This window comes from Chinchilla lanigera, unplaced genomic scaffold (genome assembly GCF_000276665.1).
Source record: "Chinchilla lanigera isolate Chin_1 unplaced genomic scaffold, ChiLan1.0 scaffold00054, whole genome shotgun sequence".
In the NCBI taxonomy this organism is placed as follows: domain Eukaryota; kingdom Metazoa; phylum Chordata; class Mammalia; order Rodentia; family Chinchillidae; genus Chinchilla; species Chinchilla lanigera.
In genome coordinates this window covers 10,131,846-10,149,304 of record NW_004955455.1, presented here as the reverse complement: position 1 = coordinate 10,149,304, position 17,459 = coordinate 10,131,846, and the positions used below count along the sequence as shown (strand labels likewise).

Here is a 17,459-nt window from a genome sequence, read left to right as displayed (position 1 = left end):
CTTTTGCCGCTGAGCTAAATCCCCAGCCCCTGATAAATTCTTAATAAATGCTAAACTACATAAAATTGGCAAAAAAAATCATTTAGCTAAATCAATCTGTTGACAAATTGCCCTTCAGTGAGTTGGCTTTTTAGTACATTTATTGTTGTCACCTTGATCTGGCCTTGGGGGAGGCCGTGTGTCTGTGTGTGTGTGTGTGTGTGTGTGTGTGTGTGTGTAGTGGTTGTGCCCTCCATGTGGTGATTTCCTAGTGCCTGGGTCCCTGGGTCCCTGGGTCCCTGGGTCCCTGGAGGGGCCGGGCCTGAGGGCTGTGCTTCCCGGCTCTCAGGTTCCAGGTCAGGAGCGTGGGGTGGCTCCATCCGGTGGCCCTTTCAGTGCTGTGGATTCGAGCCCTGGCTGCTCAGAGCCCCCGTGCAGTTGGCACCAATCTTGGGCCAGCAGCCCATGTCGCACAGGTCTGGACAGAAGAGAATAACCAGCATGTTCCTGTCTTGACACAGGAAGACCGAGGCAAAATGAGGGACCTCTTCACACCCCATTTCAGATGGACAACGCTGCTGCTGTGGTTTATATGGTAAGAGAGGGTGTGGGTCACCTTCACCCCATTTTATGTGGCCTTTGTTTTGAAGCAATGCACAGAAAACCTTTGGACCGCAGGCATCATTTATAAGTTTTGGGAGTTTGAGCTTTACCATCGTGATTTCTGCTTTATCCAGGTTATTACTTATGCTTTTATCACTAGGCTATTAATTAATTTTTATTTTTGTTTTTGTTCATTTGAGACAGGCTCTCCTTTGTAGTTCAGACTGACTTGAACCCACAGTGTAACCCAGGCTGGCTTCAAACTCAAAGTAATCCTCCTGCCCAAGCCTCCTGAGTGCTGGGATTACAGGCATGCACCACCATACCCAGCTTAATTTCTTAACATAGTAATTTTTTTGGCTACTTGAGATAGAATCTCACTGTATAGTTTGCTGGCCTTGAACTCACTGTGTAGCCCAGGCTGGCCTTGAATTTGTGCCAGTCCCCCTGTTTCAGCCTCCCAAGTGCTAGGATTACAGGTGTGCACCACACATGGCTCCAGATAAGTATCTTTTAAAAGGAAATGTTATCTGGGTGAAGTGATGCGTGCCTATAATCCCAGCATTTTGGAGGCAGAAGCAAGAGGATCTCAAATTTGAGACCACCTGGAATATATAGCAATAACTCAGCGGACTGACCTTTTGAGGGGTACTGGGAATCGAACTCAGGACCTCACCCTTGCCAGGCAGGCACTGTGACACTGAGCTAAACCCCTGGCCCCCAAGGACCTATCTTGAGATACAAAGATATAGCCAGGTATGGTGGTATATGAATGGAATACCAGCCCTTGAGAGGCTGAGACAGGAAGATTGCTATGAGTTTGAGGCCTACACAGGCTCCTAGTGAGTTCAAGGCCAACCTGAACTGCATAGCAAGACCTTGTCTTAAAAAAATATATACATAATGCATACATGGAAATTCTATATCTCTGCTTTAAAATGCCTTGACTATAGGCTATAGGTAAAAATTATTCTTGTAAATAGAATAAAAGGTACTTATATGATAAATTATTTTCTAAAGCATTGAGCCTCTGTACTTAAGAGACAGACTTAGAGGGTGGAGAGGTATTTAGGATTCAACAGCACATAAATGAAACTGAGATATAATCAAAAGAATTAAAAAGAAACCTAAAAAGAAATTATTTTTTTACAGTAAGAGTTAATATTCATGTTGTGCCAGTACCTTCCTCTCTTCACATATTGCTTTGGGGACCGTAGGTGGCACATGGCCTCTAGTTTGAGAACCAGGATCTGGTCAACATGGCCATTCTTGAAACTTCTGGTTCTGACCCTGTTTGGTCTTTCTTAAACAACATCCCCCGGAAGGAACTGAGGCGGAGGAGTGCGGAGAGAACAATTATCTTAAACTTCACAGCAAATCAAATTTCACCCATTTTTTCAATTCCCTTTCTCCAAAATCATGTACCTAGCAGCAACCCATGTGCAAAATTGGCCGGGCTTAAAGCTTTGTATTCCTTTTTTAACCAGTTCTCAATTTTCCTATTCACCTTTGAGCAGAGGTGCTAATTAGCAGGGGTGTCTCTCCAAGTAGCTGATTACAGGGAAGAGAGAAAACCTTTGATAATATATAGAACCGAGCTCCAGTTCTGCCCCCACGTTCCTAAGAGCTGAATCAACTCACCAAGCATTTATTAAACACCTGCTGCGGCCCAATACAAATGTGGAGTCCGCAAGGTTCTTAAGGAGGGGGTTGCTCAGAGTTAAGAACATCTAGCTTCAAGCCGTATGTAATTCGGCTGAGCTCACGCTATACAAATCCTGAAGCGGTGAATGAGAGGCTAATATTATATTAGTGCACTGTCAAAGTCACTAAGTTTCTAGCATAAACTGGGCTATAAGCCCAACCTAAGCAATTTAATGACTGAGGGAGATCCTGTCTCAAAAAGTGGGGGTATGCTAGACACGGTGGCACGTGCCTGTAATCCCAACACTGGAGAGGTGGAGGCAGGTCACCACAGTTTGAGGCCAGCCTGGGCTGCGTAGTGAGTTCAAGGCCAGCCTGGACTACACATTAAGATCCTATCTCAAAAAAAAAATTTTTTTAGAGGTGGAGTCTCATGCTGTGAATATAGCTCAGTGTAAAGGCCCTAGGGTTCAATCACCAGTACCACAAAAAATTAAATAAAATAAAAATTTTAAAAGTTTGCCAGCACCGGGGGCTGGGGATTTAGCTCAGTGGCACAACATCTGCCCGGCAAGCGCAAGGTTGTGAGTTCGATTCCCAATACCAGAAACAAAAAAAAAAATTGCCAGCACAAACTGTAACGCAGGGAAACTAAAGTTCAACTTCTGATTATAACTGTTCTACTCCCTGCAAATGTTCTGGTCCGGCAAATTTGAATATCCTAGTTCTAGGGTCTGTTGGGAATTAGTAAATAGTCATCTTGCCATTGATGGGGCCCAAAGAGGGCATAAGGACCTCACTGGGCCTGGGAACGTTCTTGATGAGTCATTGTGGCAAAGCACTTCGGGAGGTAAGTGAGACAGGCAGCCTAATTTATTAAGCAGAGTTAGTAGGAGAAAACAGATAAGGGATTCCCTTCAGGGTGAGGAGCTGGAGAGGATCAGCCTGGACCTCTAACAGGAACAAGGCCAGGTTTTATACAGAGGCCGTGTGCGCGAGGGTCAGATTGACCATCACTTCAAGGACTGGAGAAGTCTCAACGCTACATCCAGTCCCCAGGAGTCGGCCGCCTCTGCTGGGACAGTCCCAGTTCTACGGAGGCTCTGCTGGGATCCAAGGTGGCTGTAGGTTTAGAGCAAAGACTGGAGACTTGTGGGCACCCACTGGTAGCTGAATGGCCTTGTGTTCTCTTAACCCCGTATTCTCGGTCTTGAAGGGAGGCAAAATAGGTTATATAAGTTTACGGCTAAGCAGCCTTGTTCGGCGGCTTTTCCACAGGCACTTCCTAAATTACTAATGTGTCTGTATATACAGAGCTGAGCGAGGATCAGGCCCAAAGTTTTAAAGTAATATAAGAGACAGGTCCAAAGTGAAGATCAAGCTTAGTTCTCCACTGAGTATCGCAGGCCCACATGAAGAATCAGAAAGGTTTGTTTGTAATTTACGTGTTTTGTTTTAGCAATAGTGGTTTTCAAGTCCCTGCCTGCCTCAGGAGAAAACACAAATCACGTTTGTAATAAGTAACAGGTTAAGGGCGGAGGGGTTTGTGCTCTGTCCCTACGATGATCTCTATGTCAATTCCGTTCTGAAATTCTAAAATCTTGCTCAAGTTCACCAAATGGGACAAGCCCTGATAGGTGTCATTGGGGCTGTTTTCTTCCAAATTTTGACCTCCATAATTTTTTTCTCCTAATATCAGTTGAGTAGACAGCTCCAGAGGAGGTACGTGTCTGAGATGTATTATCAGTCTTGATATTTGTATGCATATATGGTGCAGGGGATTAAACTCAGGGCCTTACTCATGCTAGCCGTGTGCTCTGCCATTGGGCTACATTATCAGTTTTCTTTGGGGAGAGGGTTGCTGGGGACTGAACACAGGCCTTTCATACTGAGCTACATTCTCAGTCTTTTTTTCCATTTTTAAATTTGACACCGTGTCTTGCTAAATTGCCCAGGGTGACCCTGAACTTGCAGTCTTCCTGCCTCAGCCTCCCAAAGAGCTGGAATTATAGGCATGTGCTACTATGGCTGACTCCCAATCTGGATCTTTCAAAAGACACAGAATCACTTCCTTTTATCACATTGCCAAGCTTTGTACCTACCATGTTCCTGCTTGAGGTACTTAATAAAGCCCCCAAGCCAGGCACGGTGGCGCACGCCTGTAATCCCAGCACTTGGGAGGCTGAGGCAAGAGGATCATTGCGAGTTCGAGACCAGCCCGGGCTACATAAGTGAGCTCAAGGCCAGCCTGAACTGCATAACGAGACCCTGTCTCAAAAAGACAAAAATAAATAAATAAACCCAATGTGGTTGAAAGCCAAGTCTGCACTGCTGCGCACAAGATCCTTCCCAGGGAGAAGAAGGAAGGGGTCTTGCCTTTGTCTGACCATCTCTTTGCCTTTCTTGTTTGCTCCTGCAGGTTTTCCAATGCATTTTCTTACTATGGGTTAGTTCTTCTCACCACCGAGCTCTTCCAGGCGGGTGACGTCTGCAGCAGTGAGTATTATAGTTCTTTTTATCAGTGCCCACCCCCACCCCCAGGAGGTGTACACATTCCTAGGCCCGGTTCTGTCCGGTGGGCTTGGTGTCCAAGATGCTCCAAAGGAGCCTGGACGATCTTGTGATGAGCTGACACAATCTTTCGTTAGGCTTGACCTCTGAAGTAAACACTGTTCAAAGATCAAGCAAGGCACACTGAGTCTTAGTTTATTGGAGCAGGCAGAGAGATTCATGAACAGGCAGCGCCAGACTGCAGGTGGTTTGGGCTCCACTGAAGGGATGCAAGGGGGAAATATTCACAAGTGTCAAAAGACTAAATGAGCTGGGCATGGTGGCACACGCCTGTAATCCCAGCACTCTGGGAGGCTGAGGCAAGAGGGTGGCAAGTTCGAGCCCAGTCTGGGCAACTTAGCAACGTAGTGAGACTCTATCTCAAAATCAAAGAGCTGGTGGTACAGCTTACTGGGAAGAGCCTGGATTTCAAGTCCCAGCGCTGAAAGAAAATAAAAAATTTATAAAATGTCAACAAATTTAGCTAAAGGTCTAATTACTCGATTGAGGGCATAGCTCAGTGGCAGAGGACCTGCTTAGCATGCAGAGGTCCTGAGTTCAGCCTTCAGCACCACGAAAAATTAAAATAAAGATGAAATTGGCTTTTATTAGTGGTCCTAGAATTAAGGGGATTTTGTTGTATAAAATAGATGTTCTGATAAGCCGACCAGCGGAGGTAAGCTTTATAGGTAGAAAAAAGCTGAGGAAAGCAGAAATGGGTAACAAAAAGTGGATTGGTCTATTCTTCCTTTGCCTTTCTTGTTTGCTCCTGCAGGTTTTCCAATGCATTTTCTTACTATGAGTTAGTTCTTCTCACCACTGAGCTTTTGGTTCCGATGAGGAGAAAGCTTTTAAACAATGCCAGTGCCATTTAAACAGTGCCCACACCAATGTAATCACTAAGGGTGGGGCCCAGGCATTAGTGATTGTTAAAAGCTCTTTGGGCGATTCTATTATAAAGCTGGAGGTGGGAACCACTGGATAAAAAAAAGAAATGAAAGAACCTTTATATCCAGATGTCTGGGCTTTCAGACTATTCTGTTTTTAAGATAATAATAGATTCCTAGCATTGAATTCAGGCTGGAAAACAAAGGAATCAGGTTGTACTGCTTGTCTTCAGGATTTGCCCAATTCTCTTTCTCATGTTAAACCTTGGTTAATAGTTTTGCTATTGGGACTGAGGGTGGAGTTCAGTGCTAGAGGCCAGGCGTAGTACGCATAAGGCCTTGCATTTAATCCCCATCACCAAAAAAAAGGAGGACCTAAACCCAGTCTACTATTATTTTTTTCCTCTTCTCCCAGAGCACAGTAAGCCTGGGCAGTTCCCTTTCACCTGCAATTGGGTTTGGCCATTCCCTTTTAACTTACAAATGGTGCTCTCCTACCTGTGAATAGACCACCTTTCCCCCTGTAAATGTGGCCACCACATAAACACAGGAAGATCATCTCATTATGTGTGGGTCGCTACCCACCAGACCCAGACCAAGACTATAGATTATCAAATTATACAGATTTCCACCTCCAAAACCACATGCGTATTCCCAGTTCCAAACTGTGGTGCATCTCCTTTCTCTGAACACCCACACTTCGCTCTGTTGCTCTTACTGACGCATCCCAAAAATTCTCTTTCCACGACAAGAGTCAGCAAGCCTGCAAACTTAGTCTACAAACAGGCGGGTGAAGTTCCTTGTTTCAGCTTTGGGAAACTCTCATACCCAGCCAAGTGACAAACGGATTCAAAAAGTTTCACTTTTACGGTCATTTTGAGTTTGCAGAACAGCTAGAAGTTGCTGGTCCCAGTAAGCTCATTCATTCATTACTAGTGAATGAGCTAGTAAAGTTTTTAGGAGACTGCTTTTTGGTTGGATGGATTTCAGCGGTGGTGTTCACTTTTTTTTTCAATCATAACTTGTAAAGACTCTCATGAAAGAGGACTTTCAGAACTGTGTCAGAAAGTGGCAAGAATGGTGGGATAAATGTGTTCGAAGCAAGGGGGAGTATGGCAACGTTGTATCAGGGATACATTGCTCCACTAGGGTAAGCAGCCAACTGGGACTATAAACTGTTAAAGAAAGGAAAACACTTTGTTTGTAAGGAGGAAAAAGTGAAAGACAGAAAGCTGCCCCTTGAGAGATCAGGCAGGGCGTCCAGATAGATGCCCACAGGTCTTTGTCCCTGGCTTCTCTTTACTATGTTTCGGGGGAACGTATCCCCTAGGTGGGTACCTGGAACTTGTCACTACCTGATTGATTCTCTGGGTTATCTTGGATGGATCCCAGGCCCGCAGACCCTAACCCAGGCACCATTGCCTATGTGCACATTCCTTTGGTGGATTTCCTCCTGCCCAGCTGTCCTTGTCAGGGCCTTATCTCTGGGATTTATAGGTCGGCTAGGAGGAGTCTTATAGAAAGACAATTTAAACTGTGGGTGTTACCTGGTGCAGAGATATAGTGACCTAGAGTGGGAATACATACATATTTTTGCATAGTTTTCCTTTAAGTTAGTAGTTCCCTCCCCCTTTTGTCTCCTTTGCATTTTATTGGAGGTGGGGAGGGACTGCGCTCTTGGCTTTGGGCATCTGGGCTCCCCTGGGCTCTGCCTGTCAGCCCTCCCTCTGATCCTCTGATGTAAGTCCCAATGCCATTTGGTCCCTTTCCTTATCTGGTTTCTCCTTCTCCCTACCCCTGTCCTTTGAATTGTCCTGTCCGGGAAAGTTTTAACTCTTTCTGGTCAGCATTAGCCAGAAAGCCTAATGAGGCCCATATTTTATTTTTTCCTTGCCTATCGCAAAGTATCTTTTCCTGGACGAGATTTTTAAAAATTTAAACATCCATTGCGTTAAACCGGACAGGGGATGGGGTCCCATCAGGTCTCTACATTCTCGTGCACAATGAACAAATAGTTGGATGTGGCCTTCCGTGGAAAGGAAAAAGCAGCAAAGTTTAATGAAGTTTAATTAGGCGATGGTACATGCAGAGTGAGCAGGCTCAGACCCCCAGGAAGGAAAATGGCATGAGTGCTGAATGTGTTGGGTTTAAGAATTTAAAATGTCGCACTGGGTCTCGGGTGCCTCGCTTTGGTCTTCCAGAATGTGTTGAGAGCGTGACTGCCAGAAGGCTGAGTCATGTCTGCTGTATCTGTGGCACATGTCCTTCCCCATAATTCACTCTGCTATATTGGATGCATGAGATGTAATCCACACACATGAACCCGCAGTGAGCTCCAGTATGGGTTACTATAGGCTATGCCAGCCGATCTGACACACAGGTGTCTTATCACTACTTCCGGGTAGCAGGGCTTAGGACAAAAGTGGGGATGTGGATTAGCTCTGGGGCATTGCCCAGGTTCAGGTGAGTGGTAAGTAATGGTCTTGTAGCCCCAACTGTACTATCTATATTAATTTTATATTTTGCTCACTTCTTGTATAAGAAAATAAGCTCTGCCTGGGTGTCAGTTATAAGGGGCAAAGGGAAATCCCCCTCCATCCTCTGAAGAGTCACAGAAGTAAACTGAAATAAAAGGTTAAACAGACGAAAATGCATATAGGTTTATTGATGTCCAAAAGGGGATACAGTGAGATACAGCTGGAGCTTTTCCTTTGGGGTTCAAACCTGAATCTGTCTCCTGGGCTCTTTCCCTGGCACCCCGGCTGAATCATAGCCAGGAAGGTGTTGGGAGCAAGGACGTGTGATTCCAGGTGATCTGACTCTTCCTCCCCTCCCCCAGTCTCCAGTCGGAAGAAGGCAGTAGAAGCCAAATGCAGCCTGGCCTGTGAGTACCTGAGTGAGGAGGATTACATGGACCTGCTGTGGACCACCCTCTCTGAGTTTCCAGGTGAGGAGCCCGTGCTGGGTGAGGCTGAGGCACGGAAGCCAGAGAACATGGCATCTGTTCAGCTCGAGGCTCTGTCTCTGTCACCTGGACACAAATCCCATGTCTACAGGAGCCAGGGATTGTTTTCTTCATGTTGCTGAGAATTAGGAAGGGACAGAGAATTCCGTCCTATTTTAAGGCTAATAAGCTCTCCAGTTTTGTGCTGCTAGCAGGAGACGTGAGACTCCTAGATCAGAGACAAAAGACTATCATAATGAGCAACAAGAGTAGTATATCTTGGTGTTGGTTCCTCTTCCCTCAAGTCCCACGTGGATGCTGAAGAAAAGCCCAGGTGAATGCCACCCATGTGATAGATTTGCAGTACAGCTGAGTGCATGAGTTCATTTTCCATTGCTAAAATGAAGTAGCGAAGGCTGGGTGGTTTCTAAAGAAAAGACGTTTATGTGGCTCACAGCTCCAGACCTGTGGACTGGCTCTGGTGAGGATCTCATGGTGGATGATGTCACAGTGGTGGGGCAGAGAAACTGGAGGGGCCAGTTACAACCTCCCACTAGCCCCCACCTCTTTACACTACCACAATGAGGACCAAACTCCCTCTCTGGAGGCCACACTCAACCCATATTCAAACCACAGCACTGAGGAACCCCGAGTTTAGGAGAACTACATCTTTTATAATGGGCTGCCGGGTACCTGTCCAACCTTTGCCCCAATAGGAGACATCATCTTTTTTATTTATTATTATTATTATTTTTGTCTTTTTGAGATAGGATTTCACTATGCAGTTCAGGCTGGCCTTGAACTTACTTTGTAGTCCAGGCTGGACTGGAACTCACAGTGATCCTCCTGCTTCAGCCTCTCGAGTGCTGGGATTACAGGTATACGCCACCACACCTGGCTTTCATCTTTATTATGTTATTCTATGAACAAACCTACCCTTTGCACCAGAGGGATACAGTATACCTGTCTGTGAAGAAACAATAGTTACTATAACAATAAAAATACCCACTATTTATTGGGGTTGGGGATGCTGCTCAGTAGTTGATTACTTGCCTGGCATGTGCAAGGCTTTGGGTTCTATTCCCAGCACTGTAAAATGAGATGACAACCAAAACTTTTATCACACAGTTCCTGTATATCAGGACCTGTGCAAAATGCTTTGCAGATATATCACTGAATCTTGTGAAGTAATACAATTATTTCCATTTTACAATTGAACAAACTGAGGTTTGAAGAAGTGCTGTAACTTCCCCAGTGTAGCAGAAATGGTCCACACACCTTGCCCCTGCATCTCTGTGCCTGAGAGCTGTATCTCAACGAAAGCCTTGGCATCTAAGAAACAAGCACAGTAACTGGGAAGGTCAGAGAGTTAATACCTAGGAGCAGGTCATTAGTAGCATTTCTTCTGGAGGCTTGTTTGGATGATTAAAGGTAATCGATGTAGAATTATTTCCCCAAATGTAATTATTCGTAGTAATAACAAGTGCTATTCTGCTTCTCCCAAGGTAGGAAATGTTATTTTTTTTATTCCCATTTAACAGATGAAGAAACTGAGCTGAGAGAAGGCAAAAGATTAGTCCGAGACCACATGGCAAGTTAGTGACAAATGAGGCCTTAGAACCCAGGTGTTTCTGATTCCCACCCAGACCAGATATTCTGCTGCCTGGGTTGAGTGAATGGTACCACTCAAGACTCCTCTCCTGCCTGTATTAGTTATTTACTGCCACGTAGCAAGTTATCCCCAAATGCAGCGCATGTGTTATCTTACAATTGCTGTGAATGGATCAAGAATCTGAGGCTAGCTTCCTGGGTCCTCTGCTTTAACAGATCTCACAGGGCTGCCATCAGGGAGTTGGCCCAGGGTCTCATCAGCGAGCCCAGCCAGGGCACTTGCTTCCACCTCTGCACATGACTGTTAGCAGGATTCACTTCCTCTGGTGCTGGACTAGGGGCCTCGGCTCCTCCCTGGCTGTTGGCCAGAGGCCCCCATCAGTTCTTTGCCAGGTCACCTTAACCATCTAGGCTACAGAAGAGCCATAGAGAGAGAGAATGCTGCAAGACAGAGGCCATGGCCTGTCATCTACAGTGATAGCCATTGCTTTAACAGGAGGGGATATCCATTGCTTTGGCTGAGTTCTGGTCACTAGAAGTGAGCGAGTCAGTGGATCTGGGCCACTCTAAAGGGAAGAGGATGACCCGGGGTGTGCAGGGCAGGGCGGAGGGCACTGGGAGCCACAGCAGAAGCTGACCACCATGCCTCTCCTCCCTGGCAGGTGTCCTTGTGACTCTGTGGATCATTGACCGCCTGGGCCGCAAGAAGACCATGGCCCTATGCTTCATCATCTTCTCCTTCTGCAGCCTCCTCCTGTTCATCTGTGTTGGAAGGTGAGTTATAGGAGGGACCCCCAAACCCCTCACGAGCACTGAGGCTCATGCCCACCTCACAAGTGGCCCAGTGATCAAGCTCAGAGTCAGGACTTCTGATGGGAGTAACCACAGTGGAGAGCTTTAGCCCCAGGTTTGCTCCAGTCACATCAAATTTAGCCTTTAGCCATCAACTCCAAATGGTATCAAACACAGAGCTTTTATATGTGCATTACTAATATTGATTTGTTCAATGGAAATCGATCCTGTTTCAAAGAGACCCTGTTCCATAATCCTGTTTTGGAATTTTCTCCACTTTTGCCAACTCCCAAGAGCCCTACGATATAGAAATGTGTAAATCTGTAATCCCAGCACTCTGGGAGGCCAAGGCAGGAGGACAGCAAGTTTGAGGCCAGCCTGGGGCAACCTAATGGGATCCTGTCTCAACATAAAAAATAAAAAGGGTTGAGGATATAGCTCAGTGGTGGAGTGTTTGCCTAGCATGCATAAGACGTGGGGTTCAATTCCTGGTACCACAAAGAGAAAGAAAGGCCTTTAGGGATGGAGCCGGGATGTGTGTACCTGGACAGGCATGTGGATGTGTTTGCCAAATTCCTAGGGTGTAAATTGTGCCTGGGAAGGTAAGATTTTGCTGAAACAAGCAGATAGGAAACAAACAAACAAACAAGCAAAAACTAGGTCATTTCTTTTTCTCTACTCCCCAGAAATGTGCTCACTCTGTTACTCTTCATTGCAAGAGCGTTTATTTCTGGAGGCTTCCAAGCGGCCTATGTTTACACACCTGAGGTAGGAGGGGTGTCTGGGAGCAGCCGCGGTCGGGAGGTGGGGGGTGCTCTGCTTCCAGAAACACCCGGCTGGGCTGCTGGGGATAAGTTTGTCCTTGAATCTGCCTGGTGATTGTGACGCCCTTCACGATTTCAGCCCGTTCTGCGACCTCTTTTTTCCTGCTTGAGAAAATGCTGTGCTCATTGTCAAAATCCCAAACGTTACCTGAGTTAAAACCCAACAGGAAAGGGCCCCACATTCTCCCTTCCCAGAGACAACCTTCTGGGTTGGTTCAGTGCGTGTTTTCCCACAGCGCTTTCTAAGCATATTTAAGTGTATCCGTCACACTGGGCAGCTGGGAATTGAGAAGAGTTGAATGAAGGGATTACAGAGTTACAGAGGTGTGGGGCGAGGATTGGGGAGACCAGCCAGTGACTGTGGTGCCCCAGAGCCACCGTTGGGTGGAGGTACCTGAGGAAACGGCCACCACGCAAAGCCATTTGGATGAAAAGAGGGGCCTCAGGGCCTCAGGAGAGAGTTGTGTGGGATTTTTAGTGGAAGGACACAGGTGAAGTTAAAATCTCAGGGTTTGTTAATAAAGTTTTATTGGAACACACCACACCCTTTCATATACAGGTGATTCCTGACATAGGGATTTTCAGCTTTAGGCTGCAGTGAAAGTCACTTGTGTTTGGTAGAACCCGTACTACAATGTTTGGTAGGTTAGGTGCATTAACTGTGGTTTTGACTTATATATTTTTTTTTTTTTTGGTTTTTCTCCGGTACCGGGAACCGAACTCACGACCTTGTGCTTGCCAGGCAGGCGCTTTTGCCGCTGAGCTAAATCCCCAGCCCCTTGACTTATATTTTCAGCATGTAACAGGTTTTTCAGGATGAGACCCCATCACAGGTTGAGTGACAGCTGTCTTGTTACTCTCTAGGGTTGCTATATCAGTAGAGTAGAGTAAAAACCAGAGACCACGTGGCTTGCAAAGCCCAGAATTTTGTGAGAGAGCTCTTGTCTCAAAATAAAATGAAAGGGGGATGTAGCTCAGCACTTCAGGGTTTAATCCCACCTACCAACTTAAAAAATCCAAAAAAAAAATAACCCAACCACAAAAAATGTACTACTAAAAAAAAGACCAAACATGGACATGAAAGAGAGCCACATCTTTTTCTAAAAGAAAAAGAAAAGAATTCTTGGGAAGCATGGTGGCACATACCTATAATCCCAGCACTCAGGGAAGCTGAGGCAGGAGGATCAAAACTTCAAATCCAAACTGGCCAACTTAGTGATTTAGCAAGACCCTTTCTCAAAATGAAAAATTGGAAAAGCTAGAAATGTGCAGTATGAAATCCTAGGACCTAGAGCCTGGCATTGTGGTACACACCTGTAATCCCAGCATTAAGGAGGCTGAAGGAGGAGGATGCTTCAAGTTAAAGGCCAACGTGGACTACATAGTGAGACCCTGTCTCAAATTTAAAAAAAAAAAAAAAAATCCAAAGCAGTATTACAGAGCATGTAGTGGGTGAAATAGTATCCCCTCCCCATTTGCTTCTGTATAACTGGGGAGGGGAAGAAGGTGAGAGACTGCATTGCTTGTATGAGAGGATTCTCTGTAGCATCCTTCCTTAGTCTATTTTTTAAATTCTCCATCACAGAAACATGATTATAGTGCTAATTCATGTATTCATTTTAGAATTCAGTGTCAAGCGTATGCCAGGCGTTATACAGATTTTATAGTATATGTTATAGAGGACACACAAACACACCATCGTGTCCCTCGCTCCCTATTGAACTGTAAACCGCAAACAGCCATTGAGGATCACAGTCGCAAGAGAGGAACAGAATGTGGCAGACAAGATCCTGTTGGCAACCAGCCTCCTGTCCTCTGTCTTGTTGGAACCTCCTCCCCGTGGGGGGCACCGTGCCCTCTGTCCCAGTCTGCCAGCCCTTCGTGGGGGCAGTAGCACTGGAGGAAATCAGACCTGGCCCCAGGGGTTGGTCCCATCAGTCCTGCGCTGTCAGGGACGGGATGGTTGAGATTCCCAAAGCCCACATCCGGCTGCTGTTCCAGGTCTACCCCACTGCGACGCGGGCGCTGGGCTTGGGCACCTGCAGTGGCATGGCGAGAGTGGGGGCCCTCATCACTCCGTTCATTGCGCAGGTAAGTGTCACCCCCAGCATGACGGGGGGAGGACATAGCAGGCAGCCCCTGTAGGTGAGCCTTCTGCGGGGCCTTTGTGTGTAATACCTTTTTTCACTCTAAAAACCCTCCCTCCCTATGAGAGAAATACTGAGGCTCAAAGGGTAAAAAGAGTTGCTCAAAGTCACACAGCTGGGATAAGCCCAGTCATGTTCAGTTCCTTCCTGTGCAGAAGACCTTGCAGGTGCCAGATGGTTTGACCCAGGACAATTTGGATAAACGGGATGTGGAGGCATGTGCCTATAGCTCCAGCTATTCAAGAGGCTGAGGCAGAAAGGTCACTTGAGCCCAGGAATTCAAGGGCAGCTTGGGCAACATAGCAAGATACTGTTCCAAAATAAGAAAAGAAGAAGAAAAGTGATCACATGAAAATAAACGTGCTAGTCCAGAGGTGGCAAACCTAGGGTATGTGTGTTACTTGTTTTTCCTTTAAGACAAAAGATGCTAATGTATGAATTGTTTTTTCTAATCTAAAACTTCAGTATTCGGATTTCATAGCAGTGTTGGCAGCTGGGCGTGGTGGCACACACCTGCAATCCCAGCACTGGGGAGGCTGAGGCAGGAGGATAGGATCGTTGGGAGTTCAAGGCCAGCCTGGGCTACAAAGTGAGCTCAAGGCCAGCCTGAACTGCATAGCGAGACCCTGTCTCAAAAAGACAAAAGAAAAAAAAAAAAAAATCACTGTTGGCGCTTTGCAATAAATAAGTGGGTTTGGAGTTGGAGTTTGGGCACTCATTTTTAAAAGGTTTGCCATCACTGTCCTAGATGCTCCTTTTTGAATTGGATAAATACAGACAGTTAACAAAATTTTGCAATTCTCTGTGTGCCTTTGAAATATATCTATCCATTTTTAGAGAATCTCATGAAGTCTTTTGCTTTTGGAATGTCCATTTTTTGGTTTTGTTTTTATGACTTATTTTGAGGTAAAAATGCCTAACTAAAACTGACCCATCTTAAATTCAACAATTCAGTGATATTGAGCACATTTGCAATGTTACACATCTACCACCTCTGTCTAGTTCCAAAACATTTTCATCACCCCAAAAATCCAGATAAGTGGAATTCCAAGACATGGTTTGCTCATTTGTTTGTAGTACTGGGGCTCAAACCCAGGGTGCTGTACCACGGACCTACATCCCCAGCCCTTTTTATTTGTTATTTTGAGACAGGATCTTACTAAGTTGCCCAAGCTGGTCTCAAATTTAAGCTCCTCCCACCTCCGCACATATTTTACCCAAGTATTTCTGTTCGATGTTGTTGTTGTCGGCCACTGCATGTCACTCCTAACTGATGTGGGTTGTGTCTGCATGGGGCGAGGTGTTTCCAGCTTCCTCTCACTAGGAAGTGCCCCCTTCCTTATGCCTGTTAGGCAGAGGAGGACATGGGAGTCGGTTCTGCCATGCGGTTTGCCGTGTGTTATAAAGCTGGGAATTTGGGCTGGCTGCAGTGTAGTTAGGAGGAGTCTGGGCTCTTGACCCTGATGTGCCTGAGTTCAGATCCCAGCCCCGTCCTTATTATCTGTATAAGCTTGGGTGTGCTACTATCCTCCGAGCCTCCGTTTCCCCCTCTGTGAAGGCGAAGTGCTGAACTCGTAGAGATGTTGCACAATGTGTCTGCTCTTGAGAGGATGTGCTCACCAGCCTGCGTCTCTCTCCCCCAGGTGATGCTGGAGTCATCCGTGTACCTGACCCTGGCGGTTTACAGCGGCTGCTGCCTCCTGGCTGCCCTGGCCTCCTGCTTTTTGCCCATCGAGACCAAAGGCCGAGGACTACAGGAGTCCAGCCACCGGGAGTGGGGCCAGGAGATGGTTGGCCGGGGGGCTCACGGTGCCGGTGTCGCCAGGTCGAACTCTGGCTCTCAGGAATAGTGACCGCTGGGGGGCTGAGCTGGTCTTGAAGGCTGGGAGCCTGGGGCGCTGGTGGAGCCCAGTTGAGCCACTCATGGTCACTGCCGCATCAAGAGCTCACTCAAGGATGACCTGGACCGACAGGGCTTTGTGTCCTGACTCTGTTTGCCCATAGTCACTGAGGTCCACCGGGGTGGGGAGGCATTCGCTCTGGGTTTTGTGTGTCGGGGGAAAGTTTACTAATAACCTGTGGATCTGCATGATGGGAAAACTGCCACTGCAGGAGGGGTAGGGATGCTGGCTGTCAAAAACAGCCGCGGTGCAACGTCACCTGGTCACACCCTCAGTGAACAACCACTGGAAAAAAATCTCTGCAGATACAGTCCAAGCCCTGCACAGACCGGACCTATTCAGTAAGTGTCTCCTACACTCCAGGCCCCAGGCTTTCTTCTTTGAAATAACAGGTGAGCTAGGTGTGGGGCCTGAGTTCCGGTGTTCCCTTGGTAGGACCTTTCTGATTGGCCCCCCAGAGCCTGCCTGGCGGGGACTCTGGCAGACAGACGTACATCTGAACTTGAGCTGTATGCACCCACCTTGCTCTCTCTGAGTTGCTGTGTTTGGCTCCAGGGGATCTAGATGTGTCCCTGGGAAGAGCTAAGAAAGCCATTACCCCGCCCACAACCTGGAAATTGAGGACGAAGCCCAAAGGAAGGGAAACCACAGCAGGAGCCTCTCCTTCTGAAGCAGGGGTGTCTTTTCTGGCCTCCTCCCAGGACAGGCTGAATGGAGATTTTGGGGAGAGAAAACCGCTCCCTCAGGTTACAGGGGTTTGCATTTTGTGGGCAGGTAGATGGCTGAATGGGCAGAGAAACCCATGTGACATTAATCACCGGCTCTGGTCAGGGCCTGGGGGTCAGGAACCCTGATGTGAAACTCCGCCCTCCCATGCACCCCATTGCTGCGCTGACCCCTCTGTCAGAAGCTGTCCTTGTCCTCACAGAGGCAGCTGTTGGCTTCCAGCAATGGAGCCGGAGGCAGAGATGCCCTGGGATGGGGAGGAGCAGGAGGGCGCAGGTGTGTGAAAGGTGTACATTTCAGAGGAGGAAGGAGGCCAGCTGAACTTGGGGCTGGCCCAAGAGGAAGGGCCAGAGCAAGGTCTCCACTGACTGCATCCACTCCCGGGGTTGGGTCTCAATGGACCTGCTCCCTGTGGTGAAGGCGGGGACCTAGAGGAGAAGGGAGGAAGCTGCAGATCCCACCAAAGGCCCGTTGCTCAAAGCAAACATTGCAAGGAAGCCAAATGTGTGTGTTCATCTCTTATTAAAACATGTTGGTGATGGACATCGCAGGGGTCTACGTTTGGTCACTTGTCATAATGTCCTAGTGACAATTCAACTTAATGGTCTTGCTAACTTTGTCCACCTGAATTAATCGCAAGGCTTTGTCGTGATAACCTCCTGTCTAATACGGGGAGGGGAGGTACACCGTTGGCTGGCAGCGTTGGGACTGTGACGGACACCTTCAGGCTCCACTCCTAGGTCAACAGCAGCCAGTCCCAAGTCCCAGGCGGGACCACAGGAAACAGCTTGGCAGGTCGGTCTGGTTTGGACATTCCCTCTTTCTTGAATCATGAGCAGCTATAGTTCTAA

General features: G+C 47.1%; 1 protein-coding gene across 1 annotated transcript in view; it reads left to right on the top strand.

Moving 5' to 3' along the window:
• The window catches only part of Svop (SV2 related protein), an 83,451-nt gene extending 65,992 nt beyond the window's left edge, over nt 1-17,459 (top strand). The window contains exons 10-16 of the mRNA XM_005396479.2: nt 501-574; nt 4,646-4,722; nt 8,503-8,610; nt 10,881-10,992; nt 11,697-11,778; nt 13,836-13,925; nt 15,625-17,459. Coding sequence (XP_005396536.1) covers nt 501-574; nt 4,646-4,722; nt 8,503-8,610; nt 10,881-10,992; nt 11,697-11,778; nt 13,836-13,925; nt 15,625-15,831 — 750 coding nt within the window. The 3' untranslated portion in view covers nt 15,832-17,459. The remainder of the gene's footprint in view (nt 1-500; nt 575-4,645; nt 4,723-8,502; nt 8,611-10,880; nt 10,993-11,696; nt 11,779-13,835; nt 13,926-15,624) is intronic.